The following is a 19,353-nucleotide window of genomic DNA, read 5'->3' as shown; positions in this document are numbered from 1 at the left end:
GTTTAATAATTTTTTTCTAATTTATCTTGTCTTTTTTTTCTTTTTGAAGACTTTCCTCATATATCTCTTTATTCTGTTGCTTTTTCATATTTTTTCCTTTTTTTTTTCATTCATATTTGAAAGAGGTACTAAAAGGCTGATAAAGAGTCCTTTGTGGTCAAGACTTGCCAACTGATACAGCTTTTTGGAGGAATTTAAGCTGACTTCCATCCCTTATCCTCCACTCCCTGTTTCCTGGTATAATGATTAATGATGGCTGGAACTATTTGGTTTCTCTGGACATGAAACTTTATCTCTTGCTTGAGATAGATATGTATGCCAGAGTTCTGCTTAAGGAGAGCAGTGTGTTTTGGTGGCTGGACAGTCTGTTCTGTAATTGGCTTTTGGTTAATCTGTGTTTTCAATCCTATCCATCACTCCTGCTGTCAAGTGTACCTGGTGTCTGCGTCTAGAGCCTCTCCAGGGTGCTGTGGGACAGATTAGCCTGCTGATTATCCCCTAACGTGTGGCTTGACTTGTTTGCTCCACTTAAATTACCGTTCTTCAGTTCACTGTTATCTTCTAGCATGAGTTGTCTTTTCCGCTGGTTGCCTTCTTTTTTTTTTTTTAATCACATTGTGTGTTTGTACAATGTTTAACCTTCATGGTATGTCTTCATTATAGTTCTAGTGGAGCCTCAGGATAGAGATGGGAGAGAAGTATATTCTATGTTCAACTTTGCTTCTTTAGAAAACAGGTTTTTCACTTAACAGTGTATCATGGACACAATACATATAGACCTACGTTGTCTTTCATGACCATGCATATATTAGTAATTCCATATAGGGATATAACTTGTAAATTACATGAGTAAGTTTCCTAATTTTGGATTTTCCTTGGATTCCCATAATAAACATTCAGTACCTACGTGGGTTGGGAGTTGGGGGTAGAACACAATAGATATGATACTTCATATTGGGGTTTTTCTACTTTAAGTAGAGTCTAGTCTCTTTCCTTTTAGGCTCCTCTTGTTTAATTTTGGTATCAGAGTATAAGCAGTCTCATGACTTAGGAAGCTTTGTGTATTTTTTTTTTTTTCTAAGATCTAGAGCAGTTGAAATCAATTTTCAGCTAGGGGGTAGTTTTGCCTCCCAAGGGACATGTGAAAGTATTTGGAGATACTTTGTATTGTCACGCTGGCAGGGGTGGGGGAGTGTGCTGTTGGCTTTTTGTGGGCAGAGGGATGTTACTAAACATCCTGCAGTGTCAGGATAGTTCCCCACAGCAGTCATTTGGTTCAAAAATATCAGTAGTTCCAAGGTTGAGAAACCCTGGTTTAAACAAACATCTGAGCCCGATCCATTTTTCTTTTCTATGTAGTATTCTACTTAGATTTTCCATTTCTTCAGTCAGTTTAGTAATTTTAGATTCTAAAAAATTGATAAATTCATCTGTACATTTGAAGTTATTGGAAAGATATGCAAAATATTCACTTTTTGCATCATCTTCATCTGTGGTTATAATCTTTTCTAAAGTTTTCTTTATCTTGAGGCTTGTCTGTTTTATTATAATGGTCTTTTGAAAGGATTGACCCTTAGTTTTATTTGTTAAATGTTTTTATTTTTTACTCTAATCATTTCTCCTTTTTCTCTTTTAGTTTACTGAATCAATGTGATTTAAATTTTATAATGAAACATGTAAGGGTATTTGTTTTCTTCTACAGTGTTTGACTTTATTGCATAGATCTTAAAATTTACTTATTTTCTAAACAGTTTGTATTTCTTAAGTAGTTTGAGTCCATCTCTTGTTGATATTACTGTTCTTATATTTTACAAGAAAAAGTTTTAAATAATATGTATTGAAAGTGTATAAACATAAGTTTAGTATAATAACTAGTTATAGTGAATACCTGGCAACTATTGCCTAGCCACTACTCAGGTAAAGAAATAGAACATTGCTTGCACTGCAGAAACCTTCAGGCTCTTTCCAGATTATCATTCTCTTATATGTAATCCTCCTCTTACTTTTCTCTAGTTTTATTGCTCATATATCCATCCCTGAACAATATGGTTTAGTGTTGCCTGTTTTTGAGCTTCATATTAAGAGTTATACTATCTGTCTATTCTTTCATGTCCATCTTTGGCTCAGCATTGTGACTGTATTCATATATACGGTGTGTAGTTATAGTTCTTTATTATTGCTGTATTTATTCCATTATTTGAATGTACCATACATACTTATCCATTTGACTGTTTACTGACTTTTGGTTTGATTCCAGTTTGCTATTCGGAACAGTGCTACAATGATCATTTTTGTCTATAGTACATGGTACACCTGTGCAAGTATGTCTCTGGGCATGTATTTAGGAATTGAATTACAGGGGCATATGAAGGTCAATTTCTTCTTAAATTCAAAAATTATTTAGAAAAAATTTTTAAAGATTCTCAGGCAGCTTTGGGGTTTTTAGTTTTTCACTGTGATCAGAATATGGCCTGTAAAGTTTCAGCTGCATTAGCAGCAGTTGCTTAGACTTAACCAGTGATGTCTTTGACTATTGCTGTTTCTTGTACTCCGTGGTTGCCCCTCTCTGAAATATATCTCTGAATAATGTATTCTTTTTTCTAGAAAGGATTTCTGAGAGTGGATATGAGGTGTGTTCCTTGAATACTCAGTGTCTGTTTTTATTATTTATTTAATATATTTATTTGACTTTGTGTAAAGTACTCTGTATAAGTGCTGAGGATCCGGTGCTGAATAAACACAGGTATGGTTCACATCCTGATGCAAGTCAGGGAATTCTAAATTCATAGCTGAGTCTTTTCCAAGTTCTTTACACTTTTTTCTTCTGGTATATTTTGTTACAGATGAAAAGTCTGAAACCTGTCTGATTCTTAGTTCTTTATACTTTTTCTCTCTGGAAGTTGATATTTTTTTTTCCCTTAACTATAAAATATGGGGTTTTACTTTTCAACATTACTTTGGGGCATTCAGAGCTACTTGATATTTTGACATCCTTCTTTAGGTTGGTAACATTTGTCTCTTTCTTTCCCTCATTTTCTGAATGAATATTGGATCTCTATATTCTGTCTCTTTTCCCTTAACTCTTTTGTTTTAATCACCTTCTTCCCACCCCACCCCCATCTCCTTTTTCTCCACATTTTAGGGGAATGTCACAGTTTGGTTGTCTTCTTTAATCAGAAATATTTTGTTCATTCAGGTCCATTGTGCTCTCTGGCCCTTCTACTAAGTTTTTTTTTTTTTTCCCTTTGAGGGGAGATATTTTTGATTTCCCAGAACTCTCTTGTTCTTTTACCTAGTAATATTTTTAGGTTTTGTGGATGCAGTATCTTCTCAATTATTGCTAAAGATTCCACTTAGATTTTTTAAAGTATTTGTTTAATTTTTGGTCTTAAGTTGCAGCACGCTGGGTCTTTGTCACAGTTCGTGGACTATTTTCTAGTCATGGTGTGTGGGCTCCAAGGATGTAAGGGCTCAGTAGTTGTGGCACACAGGTTTGGTTACCCTGCGGCGTATGGAGTCTTAGTTCCCCGACCAGGGGTCGAACCCATACCCTCTGCATTGGAAGGTGGTTCCTTAACTGCTGAACACCAGGCAAGTCCCTCCAATTTAGATTTTAAACTGTTTTATTGCTTTCATTGATCATGCTTCAGGTCACTTCTGCTTGTTTAACTTGGTGCCTTTCTTTAAGATTGCTAGTTTCTTCAAATATCTGATGATGCCCGATTATCTCCTCGTTTATAGATGAGGTATGAGTTGTTATGAGTGTCCTCAGCAGTTGTCAAAGTTTTCTCTGCTGTGACCTCTCCTGGTTTTTCAAACTTGTGCTCTGCCTGTGGCGTGTGAATGGGAGTTGCTGGCAGGTGGCCTTTGCAATTACTGAGTAAAAGGAAGGGAGAAATCTGTTAGGAGAGTTTGCTGCTGCATTGAGTTACATTAAAAAATTGTTTTTTTCCTCTAGTTCTGACACTGACACTAAGAGGCCAGCCAGGTTGACCTCCTATATGAGCGTGATCCTTACCAGCTGTAGTTGGACAAATAGAGTAAGAATTTCTGGGGAAAAAAGATACCAAGTTTTTAAAGTCCTAGAGAACTCTGTGTCCTGGAGAACTGTGCTCTGGGTCCAGGAAGCTTGTCTTTATGAACTCTGATTAAACTAGATATAAAAGCTCTTCTTAAAACCCCATCTGACTCATTGTGAATGAGAGTTAAGTTGTAGCTTATACAGAAATATTCTGTGGTAAATAGCATGTTATAAAAAAAGAAAAATAGCTCTTTGGTGAAATGGTGATTACTTTATAACTTTTAGTTTTGTGCAGTGTCTATGCCTTTATAACACATTTAACCTTTTAAAATGTAAACTGTAGAATTTATGGAAAGATTCAGGTTTTTCAAACCTTAAAAGGTAGATATTATAAGGAACCCTTGGTTTGGGGTATTTTAAGCCAAAAAGAAGCCATTGGCCTTATAGGCATAGCGATATGTATAAAATGTTTTCTTATTTTAAATTAGAATATTTAAAATATTAATTAGAATATGTTTTAAATTTTTTTCTGTTTGCTTTATATTTGACTAATTGCCTTTGTTAATTTCTAAGGCATCTGTTAAGTTGAATTTTTCAACATTTTTCTTAAAGAGCTGATAAATATTTATCAAACCAAAGCAGAATTTAAGAGTAAAAGTTTCAGCTTTAATAAGCTGTTAGTGGAATTGCAGTGACAAGTAGTTTGTCCCTACAGTCTTCTGGTATGCTGTGTGCTTACTTGTCCTGTGTAGTCCTGGCAAACTCTCTTTTTCTTTTCAGAATGGGACAACAGAAGAGGTGACTTCAGAAGAGGAGGAAGAGGAAGAGATGGCTGAAGTAGGTATTTTATGTAAGAGTAACATTTCATAAATATCTTCATTTTTGGACATTTTAGTAATTTTCTAATCTCCTTTATAAAACCATTATTAATGTGGAATAATGAGAAGCACATTGTATTTGAAGTTTAATACAGTTTCTAAAATCTGGCTTTTTCTCTAATTCATCATATGCTTTTTAGCAAATTGCTTATCTGATGTCCTTGGATTTGATTTCATAGAAAATAAGAGCTCTTAACATTTAGTACTAAAATTATATTTGCATTTAATAGTAATCAATACTTAACCTGATTTGGTTTAAAAATATGAACTACTAAGTTTCAAAAGTTTGAATGAAAGGGGAATTTGAGAACATTTAAGGGACTATTCATTAGAAGTAATGAAAACTGTCTCATGTTGAAAACTTTAAGAGTGTCAAAGAGGAAATTGCAAAGACACTGAGCTTACATCAGTTTAGTTGCCAGTCATTGATAAAATTTTAGAGGTTTTCAGACTATGAAGCTTTGCATTTAAATTCAAACTTCATAATGAAGATCTCTTTCTCTATACTGACCTGATAAAAGGCATTTCAGTTCCACAACCTTGGGTTTAAAACATTTTTCTGTTTTGGGTCTTAGAATTAATTCAGGTTATTATCTCATTTTTCTTGATTTGGAAAAATTTAAATCTAAAATTCACTTCTTAGGATGCCTTATAACTAATGTAGTTGGAGGTTTGTTTTGTGAGTCTGGAAGTAAAAATAATTCTTTTTTGGAAAAAATAACTTTATTTTTGACTGTGCTGAGTCTTCGTTGCTGTGCCAGTTTTTCTCTAGTTGCAGAGAGTGGGGTCTGTTCTTCCTTGCAGTGCGTGGGCTTCTCATTGCGGTTGCTTCTCTTGTTGCCCAGCACAGACTCTTATCTAGGGTGCGGGGGCTTCAGTTGTTGCGGCACGTGTGCTCTAGAGTTGTCATTCCCAGGCTCTAGAGCACAGGCTTAGTAGTTGTGGTGCAGGGGCTTAGTTGCTCTGTGGCACGTGGGATCTTTCTGGACCAGGGATCGAACCTGTGTCTTCTGCATTGGCAGGCAGAATCTTTGCCTCTGAGCCACCAGGGAAGCCCTAAAATAATTCTTAACATTATCCAATTAGAATGAATCTTGGAGAGAGAGGAAATTTTTTTTAATGTTTACATGCAGTTTAACTTTGGAATAAACTGAATTAAAATTTTAAACCTTTTATTGAGCCCAGTATATAACAAAGTAGACATTGTACTCAAAGAGTCTATGTACTTTTCTTTTTTCCATTCACAAGATAATATGAAGGAAGGACAGCAACATTTGGGGAAACCTGGAAAGGTAGGATAGACTTTGGAGATGTCAGATTAGGATAGGTGACAAGATATTCTAGGCAACTAAAATAATGTGGTAAAAAGGCCCAGAACAACCCTGGGCATGGTGTTTGAGCACATTGAAGGTTGTCCTTTTGGAAGAAGATTGATGTGTTTGAGTCTTGGAAAGCAAGTTTGTCTAGAAAAAGCAGATGGCTGAGTTTTGAATTAGAGACAATATTTGTTTGTATTTGGTGTGATTGTTGATAAGGCCTTAAGCAGAAAATAGTGTACCATGAATATTGTTTTGTAAAGATGATAATGGTGATAATGATATGATGCCTTCTGTGTTGTTTAATACTGAGTGGAGAAATTTTGTGGGTTGGAATATGGCTGAGGTTGAAGTTGGGGGAGGAGATACAGTCCAGCACTCTGAAGAAAACAAGTGTAGATGGTAAATCGTAGCTGAAATGTGCAATCCAGGGGAAATTAGCTCTATGAAGTGTGAAGTCATAGACAGGGTCTGAATAAGAAAGGAATAGGAGTTGAAGAGATGGCAGTCCAAGAAAAAGACCATTGAGTCTGGATGGAAGTGGTCTAAATCAACCTGGTCTGCTGCTGCTGCTAAGTCGCTTCAGTCGTGTCCGACTCTGTGCGACCCCATGGACTGCAGCCCACCAGGCTCCTCTGTCCATGGGATTTTCCAGGCAAGAGTACTGGAGTGGGGTGCCATTGCCCCTCCCAACCTGGTCTAGAAATCATGAATTAATCTGCTTGATACAATGAAGATAAAGTATAGACTACTTCTTTAGAGATTTTGATGATTGAAGTAAAGTTGGAAGTAAGATAATAGATTTATACAAATGTATGCAGAATTTTTAAATGTGTAAGAGCAGATGATAAGGGAAAGGAAGGAGAAGAATGATGTGGAGATTAATGATGTTGGCCTAGAGATGGTGTTTGAATTCTTTTTTTTAACTTTTATCCTAATTATAAAAAAATCAATATGTGCTCACTACAGAAAACTTGGAAAAGAAGAAAAAGCACTGATAATAGTATTTCAGTATTATGTCCTTTTCTTTTTTTTCTGTGCTTATTTTGACATAATTAACATTCTGTGTATTCACTTTTGTATTTTGTGTCTTTTATTTCATTATTGATATAGAAGAAGCCATTATACTGTATTGGCATTTTAACGGTCTTCTGGCATTCCATTGAATTAACTGTTCTGATATATTGCACATGAAAATTTTGTTTTTGTGGTTAGAAAGTTGAAATGGGCAAACAGATTTATGCCTATATCTGTGTTCACATTTTAGACTAGGTACTAAACTAAATCTAATAGATTTTTAGAAGTCAAGTTAAAGTTCTTGGTACCTCATGCTGTACTATTTCAAAAATTCCTCTTAGTAGGAGATTTAAAGCCACTTAAGATGGTTATGGCTTTGTAAAATTATTAAATGTGCTTTACTCAGTTACTAGCTTTAAAATACAGGCTACAAAAGGAGAGAACCTTTTAAACTGAATGGTGAAGGCTTTTCTCCCCTCCTCATAGGATACATGTATTTCTCTCTTCTCTGTTCTAGGTCAAGAATAATTTAACTTTTGGAATAAGCTTGAGTAGCTAAATTTTTAAATTTTTTGTAGGATATAGAAGACTTGGATCATTATGAGATGAAGGAAGAAGAGCCTATTAGTGGGAAAAAGTCAGAGGATGAAGGAATTGAAAAAGAAAATTTGGCAATATTAGAGAAAATTAGGAAGACTCAAAGGCAAGACCATCTAAATGTAAGTATTGTATAAATATCTAGAACCTTGACGTTTGTGTTTAAATAATTCCAGCTGACCTTTGAACAGTGCTCAGGTTAGGGATGCTGACCTTGCACAATCAGAAATCCACATGTAACTACAGCCAGCCTTCTATATCCTCAGTTCCACATCCAAGGATTCAACTAACTGCAGATAGTGTAGTATGTATTTATTGAAAAAATCTGCATATAAGTGGATTCATGCAGTTCCAACGTGTCTTGTTCAAGAGTCAGCTGTACAGGAGTAATATAAATACAGGGCAATTCAGTAAGAGAGCAGCCTCAGCCAGGCCCCTCCATCCCTGCCTTGGTAGTGGATTCAGTCATGTGTTTTATTGCCCTAGTTTTATTTTTCCCCCTAACATTTCTCATCTACTCATAGCTCCTTTCTACCCTGTTCATCTGCTTTTCTACTCTGTTCATCTGAAATCAGTTACTGTCCAACCTGTTTATCCTGTTTTCTCTCTTTACCCTTTTCCTATGGGATCTGTAAATTTAAATTCAGTCTCTCCTACAAAGTATAATTCAAATTCTCTCTTCTTCATGAAGCTGGCATCTGGTTTGTCCTGCCCTGACAGAACCAAAAGTAACTTTTTTTTTTGACGTAACATCTTTTACATGAAGTAGCGTGGTAACAAACACAGCTGTGTGGCTTCAGTTTCCCAACTCTGTATGGTGGACATTATGTACCGTTTAGATGATTTCTGTAAATAATAAATGAGAATGATGTATATAAGATGTTCAGTGTAGAGAAATATCAAATGAAAATCCTCCATCTCAACACTTACTGTTTACCTACTGCCTTTCTGTTAAAGCTGTTTTTCAACCCCATGAAATCTGAGAACCAGTTCTTTTGTCCTGAGCACAGATTCCCAAACACAGGGAGTGAATTGTTATGCCAGGAGATGAGAAGTGTTGTAAACGGGAAGATTACTCTCATGTCTTCAGTCTTACTTACTGTACTAATGTAACTGGCAAATCTTTCTTTAGAGAGCAAAGAAATTTAGCCAAGTCTTTACTTTGATTATTAAAAAATAAATAAAAGCTTGTATTCAAGTTAAAGATATTTACTCTTACTTTCTATATCTTGTGATTGCATCCAGTTTGTGTGTTATAGTCAAACAACTACAAATTATTGAACACTATCACATGACACATACTAAATCCTTTAAACTTTTTATATACCTTTGCATTTAATTTTCATAACCACTGTGTGAAATATTCTTCCTACTCTACAGATGTGAAACTGGAGTTTTAACTCATCAAGTAACGTAGCCAGATTTTCTACCTCACCTTAAAGTGTAGTGCAACTTTCACGGTGCGGCATTTAAAATTTTACAAGGTCAAGTTTTTTTTTTTAAATTCAGAAGACATTCTAAATGTTTTTATCTTGTGATAAATAGTTCTATTCATATTCAGTCTTAGGATAAGATACTGGTACCTTTTAATCTTCAGAGAAGTTGGAACACTGAAAAGTACTGAAACCAGTTGTATGTATGTGGACATGTTTCTCTATTTCTTGATATGTAAACTATAGATTATTAGTATAATATTCTTGATTATAAGGAAACTGCTTTAGTTAATGTATCATGTTGAGGGTCTTCTAGTATTTTCAAACATGCATGGAGCCCCTACACATCTATTAAAATGGCCAAAATCTGGAACGCTGACAATACCAAATGGCTGGTGAGGATATGGACAACAGGAAACTTTTCTGATTGCTGATAGGAAAACAGTGTCTGGCAGATTCTTTAAAAACTAAACATATTCTTACCATACAATCTAGCAGTTGAGCTCCTTGGTATTTGCCCAAATGAACTGAAAAGTTATGTACACACAAAAACCTGCACATGGATGTTTATAGCAGCTTTGTTCATAATTGCCAAAACTTGGAAGCAACCAAGATAATCTTTGGTAGGAAAGCAAATAACCTATAGTACATCTAGGCAATGGAATATTAATCCCTGATAGAAAAAAAGTAATGAGTTGGCATGACAGGACATAGGCCTGGAGGAACCTTAAATCCATGTTACAGGTGAAGGAAGCCGATCTGAAAAAGTTGCAGACTGTGTTTCAATTATATGGCATTCTAGAAAAGGCAAAACTATGGAGACAGTAAAAAGATCCATGGTTGCCAGGGATTGGGGGGTGGGGTGGGATTAGTAGGTGAAGCGCCGAGGACTTTTTGGGCAATGAAAACACTTTGTATGTTACTGTAATGTGTGGATGTATGTCATTATACATTTGTCCAGATCCATAGAATGTACAGCACCGAAAGTGAACCATGAGATGGTGTAATGATGTGTCCAAATAGGTTTATAAGTTGTAAGAAATATGCCCCTGAAGGATGCTGATAATGAGGGAGACTATTGATTGTGAGGGGCAGTTATATAGGAAATCTCTGTACTGTCCTCTTAATTTTGCTGTGAGCATGAAACTTCCCACCCTAAGTAAAACCACAAAAAAGAAAATAAAACAAAATTGATGAATTTGAAATAGACTCTCATTAGTTCTAGGCTACTGAAGTGGTCATGGTGATCTGGACATAAATTAGTCTTTTTTTTTTCAGATGACAAATAGTAAATGAATCAGACCTGTTCCAAATTTGTATTCCTGTTGCAACTTTATGATCATTGATTTAATTTTTTTGACTTCTTAAAATGTTAAGTGGTGATCGATTTTTACAGTCTTATTGTGAACATTTATTTCAGGTTCAGATACCTTAAATCTTTAGTTATTTGAATCAACAAATCCTGGTAAACAGCGAGTTTTATGTTTCAGGGTGCAGTGTCTGGGTCTGTACAAGCTTCAGATAGACTTATGAAAGAGCTCAGGGACATATACAGATCACAGAGTTATAAAACAGGTAAGGACCTCTGGATCTCTGCTCTTGTCCTTATGCCTAAAGTTTCCAGATATAATGTAACTTTATTTCTCATAGTATAACTGGACAGAAACAGAAATGTTTATTTACTTTATTTTAGGAATGTGAAATGCAAATGCAAATTTAATTAAGTAACCAAAAGATGTGGGGGATGAAATAGGATGAGTTCACTTTTTGTTTGGATTTTTAGAAATTGTCTTTATGGACACATTTTTTGTCTTCTTGTTGATAGGGATTAATTCATAGGATTTTTATCTTCTGGGAAAGGTACAAGAAGTATCTGCTTTAGAAAGTAAATAAGATGAATATGTTTTATTGTACAAAGAACTATTGCTAAGTTAATTTATGTTTTTTATTCCTTTTTTTGAAACGACAAACTCATAAACATAATCAACTGTTAGAGTTAAAATAGGTGTTTTTTTTTTAAATTATAGTATGACTTAAGAGTTCTTTCTTATCCAATAAGACTTAAATATTGTGGAACCTCCGTAACTGACGTAAAATTCCCTCGTATTATTGCAGAGCGTCTAACAGTATTGAATAAGGTAAAGAGCCAAACTTTACTTTCTTTGAAAAAAGTAGCATTATAATTCATTCAGAATTTTTCAGAGTGATCAAATCTAAAGCGTTAGAGCTTACTTAAAAACAATCAACCTCTCCCATTTATAGAACAAGATAAGTCAAACTTGTTTCTGAGATTATTACAAGTTTTGGGATCCTAACGGTTCTTCTTATAAGAAGTCTGAAAGTTTGTGTGTAGAAACCTAATAAAGTTAAATATTTGAATACTATTTATACCAAAATGTGAAATCATCACTTGTTTGTTATGGCATTATTTTGTAATAACAAAAAATTAAGTTAGTAACCAGATATATGGTGAGCTTAATTAAATCATGGCTTATCCATAAAGTAAATTACTATAGAATTATTTTAAAAATTGACCATAAATTTCTATATACTAAGCTGGAAAAATGCCCCCTGAAAGATTGTAAAACTATATGTAGAGGGATTCTGTTTTTTTTGGGGGGGGGGGATTCTGTTTTAATAGAAATGTTTGTATATGCATAGGAGAAAAGTCTTAAGTACATGTGATTTTGCATAATCTTTTTTTTCCTTTTGCAGTGAATGGTAAACAGTTTCTCAACCCCACAATCCTCTTCATGATGACTTTAGTCATCTATCTATTTAGGGCATAAGATACTCTGTTCTAGCACAAGAATTATTACATTACAACTTAGTTGTTACGTTTTAATAGCAAAATTTCTTGCTTTTGTTGGCTGTATAGTGTGTACATTTACAGCAGAGCAATAGTTATAAGATCAAGTGCAACAGTTACAAGTGAAGAGTGACTAACATGCCCTCTGTCATTGCAGGGATTTATTCAGTGGAACTCATAAATGACAGTTTATATGACTGGCATGTTAAACTGCAGAAGTAAGTGCTTTTTTATGCTAACCCACTCTTTTTAATGGTAGACGATCACAATGAGATTTCCTCCCTGCTTAATTTGGTACCTGTTTACTATGGCTTTTACTTAGAACTTTAGATCCTGTTTGTATAGAAGTAGTTCTTAGGTTGTTAAAATGAGCTGTTTCTTGGGCTTAATAAGTAAAGTGAGAAAGCAGGAGGAGAAAAAGAAGGGCCAGCTGTGGGAGAAAGTGTTTCATGGAGTTAGTGAGACAATTAGGAACTATACAAACAAAAGCATATAAATAACTTGATGAGTTAGTATCCAGTGTGTACTCGAAGTAAGAAATTTGAGGAGATCTTTATATAAACAGTTGTAGACAAATTTAGGTTTTGTTAGTGATTTCACTTGTCCTTGGTAAATTTCTCTCGTTGAACACTTTGTCTAATAATATAGTTTGAGAGAAGCAGATCAAAGTTTTGAGTTCTTGAGAAGACTATGTACATATGACCCTTTCCTTTAGGATAACTGCTAACTTTGCATGACACTTGAGAGAATAGATTTAGAATACTGTGATCTCTTCTTTGGACATTTAATCTCAAGGAATTGGAGACCTATTAATTTGTTTTTCTAGGGACCATAGAACAACTTTAGACTTCCTCTGCTTGGAACTTACCCTAGGGGCTCTGTTTTTAGCTTTTGGAATGGTTCATTTTTGAAGTTAGTGAGGAAAAAAAATCTGACCTTTTTGTTTGAACTGTTTTTGTTTTGTAATTCTTAGGGTGGATCCTGATAGTCCTTTGCACAGTGATCTTCAGATTTTAAAAGAAAAAGAAGGCATAGAATATATTTTGCTTAACTTCTCTTTTAAGGTAAGAAAAATTGTAAGGGGACTACATATGCTTTTAATGCAACATATATTTGTACAATTGCTTTGGAAAACCATTTGGTATAACTTGGTAAAGTAGAAGATACTTGTACCCTATGGTCCAGGAATTCTTCTCGATACACAACCTGCAAGAAACGAGTACTTGGATGTGCCAGGAGACCAACACAAGAATGTTCAAAGCAGCATTGTTTATAATAGGCTCAAATATAAATAACCTAAGTGTCTCCCAGTAAAATTGAGAACTGTGGTATTCATAAAATGGAATAGAGCTATGTACAACAAGATAGAGGAATCTTAAACACAGTGTTGAGCAGAAAGCAGATCCAGAAACATGTTATGTACAGTTTCATTTATACAGAGCTCAAAAATAGGTAAAAATAAATTGTTTAGGGCATGCATTCTCATTGGAGGCAGGTCTCCCTCTCCTTCCCCGCTCCCCACCCCACACCCAATGCAGTGAAAATTGGTCCTTGGGGTGAAAAAGGCTTAGATGTTAAGATGGTCTGTAGCCATTCAAGGGGCCATAGTATGTATATACATACACAGTATGTCTGAGGTGTTAAAATTTGGTGAGGGAGCAGGACAGGGAAGAATTAGAAAAAAAAAAAACTCTAAAAAGGCTTGTTAGTGGGACAGAAATGAAAAGGCTTAGAAGCATTAATGAATTCATACTTGGAAATGAAGATGCGAGTACCATACAGTTAAGATAGCAAGTACGTCTAGGTAAGAGGGAGGGAGTTGTGAGCTGAAAGGGACATCTGGGGGCTTCTTGGATACTGGTTGTAGTCTGTTTCTTGACCAGGGTGGTGGTTTTGTGGATATAGTTTCATGCTAATGTATAACAGTATACCTATATACTTTTCTAAATTTATGTGTTGTATTTAACAACTTTTTTTTTCAAGTTGCTAAAAAATAAAAGTTAAAGAATGGCAATGGAATCTAGATAAAATGTATTGATTTACTATGGAATCTGGATAAGTATAGTGGTTTTAAGCCTTTGTTTAAAAATACTGCGAAGAGTTTCTAAGGGATTATGTTTTAATTATTTGGAGCTTGTTTTTGACTTGTTCTCTGAAATTGAGAAATTGTGTAACAGCTGTCTTGCAGATAAAACATTTTTTTTTTTTTATTTCAGTTAGACTTCAGTGCATTTTAGTGTGATAGAACGAACAGCAGTCCTCAACTTTTTGGCACCAGGGATGGGTTTCATGGAAGACAGTTTTGCCACAGACTGGGTCGGGAGGTGGTTTGGGGATGATTTAAGTGCGTTACATTTATAGTGTTATTCTATTATTATTACATCAGCTCCGCCTCAGATTATCAGCCATTAGATCTCGGAGGCTGGGGGACCCCTGCTATAGAAGGCTTGACGTGAGGCATCTAAAATGTAATCCCTGTTCTTTAAGGACCTGTCGTCTTTCTGGAGAGAAATCTGTGATAAAAACTGTAGGGCTTTGGAGATTATTATGGAGAGTCTAGGAGTTTACCTTTATGTAGTAAAAAGCTAGCAGGGGTTTTTAGGCAGGGTTATGATTGATCTATTAGGCTTTTTATTGTATTTTTAAAAAACAATTGATATGCCATTAGCATCAGAGTAGGGTTTGGATAAGATAGAGTAGACTTCTGGGAGACAAGCTAGGGGCACTGATTTTAATCTGGGCGAAAGAGTAATGAAGACTGGTAGTGGTAGGAATAGGTGAAAGTAGATGAATATGGGCTTCCCTGGTGGCTCAGCTGGTAAAGAATCCGCCTGCAATATGGGACACCTGGGTTTGATCCCTGGGTTGGGAAGATCTCTTGGAGGAGGGAAAGGCTACCCACTCCAGTATTCTGGCCTGGAGAAGTCCATGGACTGTACAGTCCACAGGATTGCAAAGAGTTGGACACGACTGAGTGATTTTCACTGTCATTAGATGAATATGAGATGTTTTGAAGGAAGAAAAGACATGAAAGGATACTTTTACACTTGCAAAAAGGAGTAATTTTCTGAAAGCTGTTTACTTAGTGTTTGTGTGTATATATTCTTGTTTGGGCTTATATCCTCATTTATGATTGAACTTTCTTCAAATAACCCAAATGTCAAATGTCACTATTTTCCCACAGCTTTGTTATTGTAGAAATTATTGAGGCTATCTGCTGGGTTACCTTCCTAGAGAGTGAATCTGGCATATATTTACTGATTCATGTGGTGCAAAGAACCAAGGAGTGTATCTTTTTTAAAAATGGAAATTTTTATTTTATTTATTTTTGGCCACACTGTGTGGCTTGTGGGATCCCACTTCCCTGACCAGGAATCAAACCTCGGCCCTTGACAGTGAAAGCATGAAGTCCCAACCACTGGACTGCCAGGAAATTCCCCTATGTAAATTATTTTTAACTTGAAATCTAAATAATTAAATCATATGCCCAACACCAATCTTAAGAAATAGAACCGTATCAATATCTTTGAAGCCCAATACGGGCCACTCCCCTCCCATATTCTCCTTTCAGACATATCTTTAAAGGAATATGAAATCTTGACCAGGAAACTGAGACTTGTGACGTTGTGAAGAGGACCTTAAACTCAGTTGCCAAGTTATAAGTATCTCAATTCATAGATTTTGGAGGATAGCAGATATGACTCAGAAGGATTCACAGAAGGAGCATGAATAGTATTTGAGGCCTTGAATGTCCACGGTGACACCTTGAGGGTCCTGAAGAATAAGAATATGAAACTTGAGATATAGTGGGACACCAGGTTGGGAAGGGGAAAGGGGCAGGAGGGTTGGGCCGTATTAGATTTGTCAGCAGCTTGGTTAGGAAGTGGTGGTCTGGCTTTCCAGGCCATGTGTGAATTATGGAGTTGAATTCTGAGGTAGTACTTTAAAAAGAGTTTGTTTAGACAAATCTGGGTTCATCTAGAGAATAGTAGCAAGGATTAGAGATTCCTTACCATGTCCTAAGATGGTGGAATTGTAGATTTGGAGAGGAGAACATGGGGGTTTGTGATAGCTTGTCTTCAACTATTTGAAGGACTGAGTATGTAGAAGTATTAGTCTGATTTTGTTTTTGATGAACACAAGGCATGGCAATAAAATTAAGTCAGACTGTAAAGAGACTCAATGTAATAAAGTGATTTGTAACTATTTAGAGCCATCCGATGATGTAGTCATTCAAAAATAGAATGTTCCTCAACATTAAGAATAGCTTGGAAGGCCTAGTTTATTTGGAAATCAGATAACTGTGTGAGATTGCTGTAAACCCTGACATTCTTAGTTTCTGAGTTAATATACCACAGGAACTCGCATATCTATATTTTTGTTTTGGATACACGGCATGGCTTGCAGGATTTTAGTTCCCCCGCCAGGGATTGAACCTGGGAGTGAAAAGTGTGGAGTCCTAACTGCTCGGCTGCCTGGGAATTCCCTGTCATATATCTGTTTTAACAGAAACCACCTTCTCCTGCCCCCAGTGCCTGGACCTACCCTCCCCCACCCCGACACCTTACTTCTGTAAAATTTTGGTTACTGAGTTCCAAGGTACAGAGTTTGTGGAATAGGATCCCTAGGTTTTGATAGAGTAGTTAATCTGAGGCATTACTTAAAGTGAAGGGAGGCCTCGTTGTCACATAATCAATTCAGAGAGGTTTGTAGTCACTCATGTGGAATCACACATTCAACAATCTAAAATACAGGAAATTAAATCAAGTTGTGCTTTACCAAACTTTGCATCTACGCTTTTCTTTATTAAATTGTAGATAAAAGGTGAGCTACTTATTCGGAAGTAGATTATAGTAACTGTCATTAAGTTGGTTTCTTGTGTGGATATATTTTTTCTTTTTCTGCCTTACAGTAGATAGCTAAGATTACCTGTTTTAGCCATCAGAAGTGTGTTTTTTATCTCCCTCTCCTATTAGGATTTACTTTTCATAGTTTATATGTTCCTTAGAGTCTTGCTCAAGGATGGGTAGAGGTAGGGAGTTAAACACTGTATTTTTGTATTCTTAGAAATAAACACTGTTATTTTTCTGTTTCTTAGAAGTAAACATTGTATTTTTGTGTTCTTAGAAATAACTGGATGAAACAAATGTTTGTTTAGCTCCTTTACCTGCAGATTGATTTTTGATTTAAGGGGCATTAGTTGTTGACTAATTCTTTTTTATTTGAACATAGAAATTGGTGGTAATTTCTCTTAGAGTTCCTGACATATCTTCATGGGAGGCAGTATGCTGTTGTCTTGCTCTTCTGTTGTAGTGGATGGGACCTTTTTTGGACTCATCTGACACTGACACTCTGTCAGAGGCCAAGACCTCTGACACTCTGGGGCTACCTCAGCTACAGTCTTTACTTAAGTTCACTGAGAGAAGAAGTTTTGTTCTGGAAACCTCAGTTTCCAGGACTGAAAATTTGAAAGAATTGTGCAGCCTGAGAATTAACTAAGATTCTTTTCTCTTATTTTGCCTTCTTTATATGTTTATCAAGCCTGATCTTTGCCAAAGCAATCATCTATTGACATTTAATGTTGTTATTGCTATTTGGGTTTCAATCTAGTGTCTCATTCTATTTGTCCTTGAACCATCTCTTTTTTCTCATTTCTTTCAGATTTTTAAGAAATTACTCTGGTTTCCCCACCACTATTAGCATGGTGCTTATCATTCCTTTACTCTTCTTTACTGCCTTACAATTACAATGCATATCCTTAGCTTGTCAAAGTGTAATATAAATTTGTTAGTGTTTTTCTTTTTCCTTGTCAACACAGAGATCTTAGAACATGTACTCTGTGCTCTTGTTGTCATTCCTGTTAGTTCTATATTTATCTAAACCCTTATACATCACTATTACATAACTCTTCAGTGTTCATTTGGGCCTATGTATGTATTAGCTCTCTTCATGGTCTTTATTCTCCATGTTTCCATCTAGGACCTTCTTCTTGCTTGAAGAATATCCATTTTGTTTCCTTTAGTGTGGGTCTGCTTATAGGAAAATATCTGTATTTGGACTTCATTTTTGGAAAGTATTTTCATTCGGTATAGATTTTTAGGTTGGAAATTGCTTTCTTTCATTACCTCAAAGATGTCATTCCTCTATTACAGCTTCCATTGTTACTCTTGAAGTATTTACAGTGGGTAAATCTTATGAAATCTTTACTCATTTTTGGAAAATTCTCAGATGTTATCTCTTCAAATATTACTTCTGTCCCATTCTCTCTTCTTCTAGGACTCTATGTATATGATTAGCCTTTTCAATTCGTTTTCCTACATCTTGCTTATTATCTGTATTTTCCACATTTTTCTCTCTCTTGGCTTCATTTGGGATGCTTTCTGACTTATTTTTCCAGTATACTAAATTTCTCTTCCAAGTCTCCACAGTAGTTAAACTCATCCATCAAGTTATTAATTTCAGTTATTGTATTTCTGAGCTTCAGAATTTCTATATAGTTCATTTTTATAATTTTAGTCTTCTGCTAGGGTTTTCAGTCTTGTCTTTTCTTGCACATATTCGGCTTCAGTTCAGTTCAGTCGATCAATCATGTCCAACTCTTTGCGACACCATGGACTGCAGCACGCCAGGCCTCCCTGTCCATCACCAACTCCCAGAGTTCACCCAAACTCATGTCCATTGAGTCGGTGATGCCATCCAACCATCTCATTCTCTGTCGTCCCCTTCTCCTCCTGCCTTCAATCTTTCCCAGCATCAGGGTCTTTTCAAATGAATCAGTTCTTTGCATGAGGTGGCCAAAGTATTGGAGTTTCAGCTTCAACATCAGTCCTTCCAGTGAACACTCAGGACTGATCTCCTTTAGGATAGACTGGTTGGATCTCCTTGCTGTCCAAGGGACTCTCAAGAGTCTTCTCCAACACCACAGTTCAAAAGCATCAATTCTTTGGTGCTCAGCTTTCTTTATAGTCCAACTCTCACATCCATACATGACTACTGGAAAAACTGTAGCCTTGACTAGATGGACCTTTGTTGGCAAAGTAATGTCTCTGCTTTTTAATATGCTGTCGAGGTTGGTCATAACTTTCCTTCCAAGGAGTAAGCGTCTTTTAATTTCATGGCTTCAGTCACCATCTGCAGTGATTTTGGAGCCCCAAAAAATAAAGTCTGACACTGTTTCCACTGTTTCCCCATCTATTTGCCATGAAGTGATGGGATTGGATGACATGATCTTATTTTCTGAATGTGGAGCTTTAAGCCAACTTTTTCAATCTCTACTTTCACT

General features: G+C 35.8%; 1 protein-coding gene across 3 annotated transcripts in view; it reads left to right on the top strand.

Annotated features, from left to right (window-relative positions):
* The window catches only part of UBE2Q2 (ubiquitin conjugating enzyme E2 Q2), a 58,017-nt gene that overhangs the window by 17,744 nt on the left and 20,920 nt on the right, over positions 1-19,353 (top strand). For 2 of the 3 annotated variants that reach the window (XM_081549646.1, XM_081549644.1), the window contains 5 exons: positions 4,802-4,858; positions 7,811-7,951; positions 10,753-10,837; positions 12,229-12,289; positions 13,045-13,135. In XM_081549646.1, coding sequence (XP_081405772.1) covers positions 4,802-4,858; positions 7,811-7,951; positions 10,753-10,837; positions 12,229-12,289; positions 13,045-13,135 — 435 coding nt within the window. Of the gene's footprint in view, positions 1-338; positions 347-4,801; positions 4,859-7,810; positions 7,952-10,752; positions 10,838-12,228; positions 12,290-13,044; positions 13,136-19,353 lie in introns of all 3 variants that reach the window. The other variant, XM_081549645.1, reaches the window with a different exon arrangement.

This window comes from Giraffa tippelskirchi, chromosome 12 (assembly GCF_054371585.1).
Source record: "Giraffa tippelskirchi isolate mGirTip1 chromosome 12, T2T-mGirTip1v1.2.pri, whole genome shotgun sequence".
In the NCBI taxonomy this organism is placed as follows: domain Eukaryota; kingdom Metazoa; phylum Chordata; class Mammalia; order Artiodactyla; family Giraffidae; genus Giraffa; species Giraffa tippelskirchi.
The sequence above is the reverse complement of the archived record's forward strand: the minus strand, read 5'-3'. Positions and strand labels throughout refer to the sequence as shown.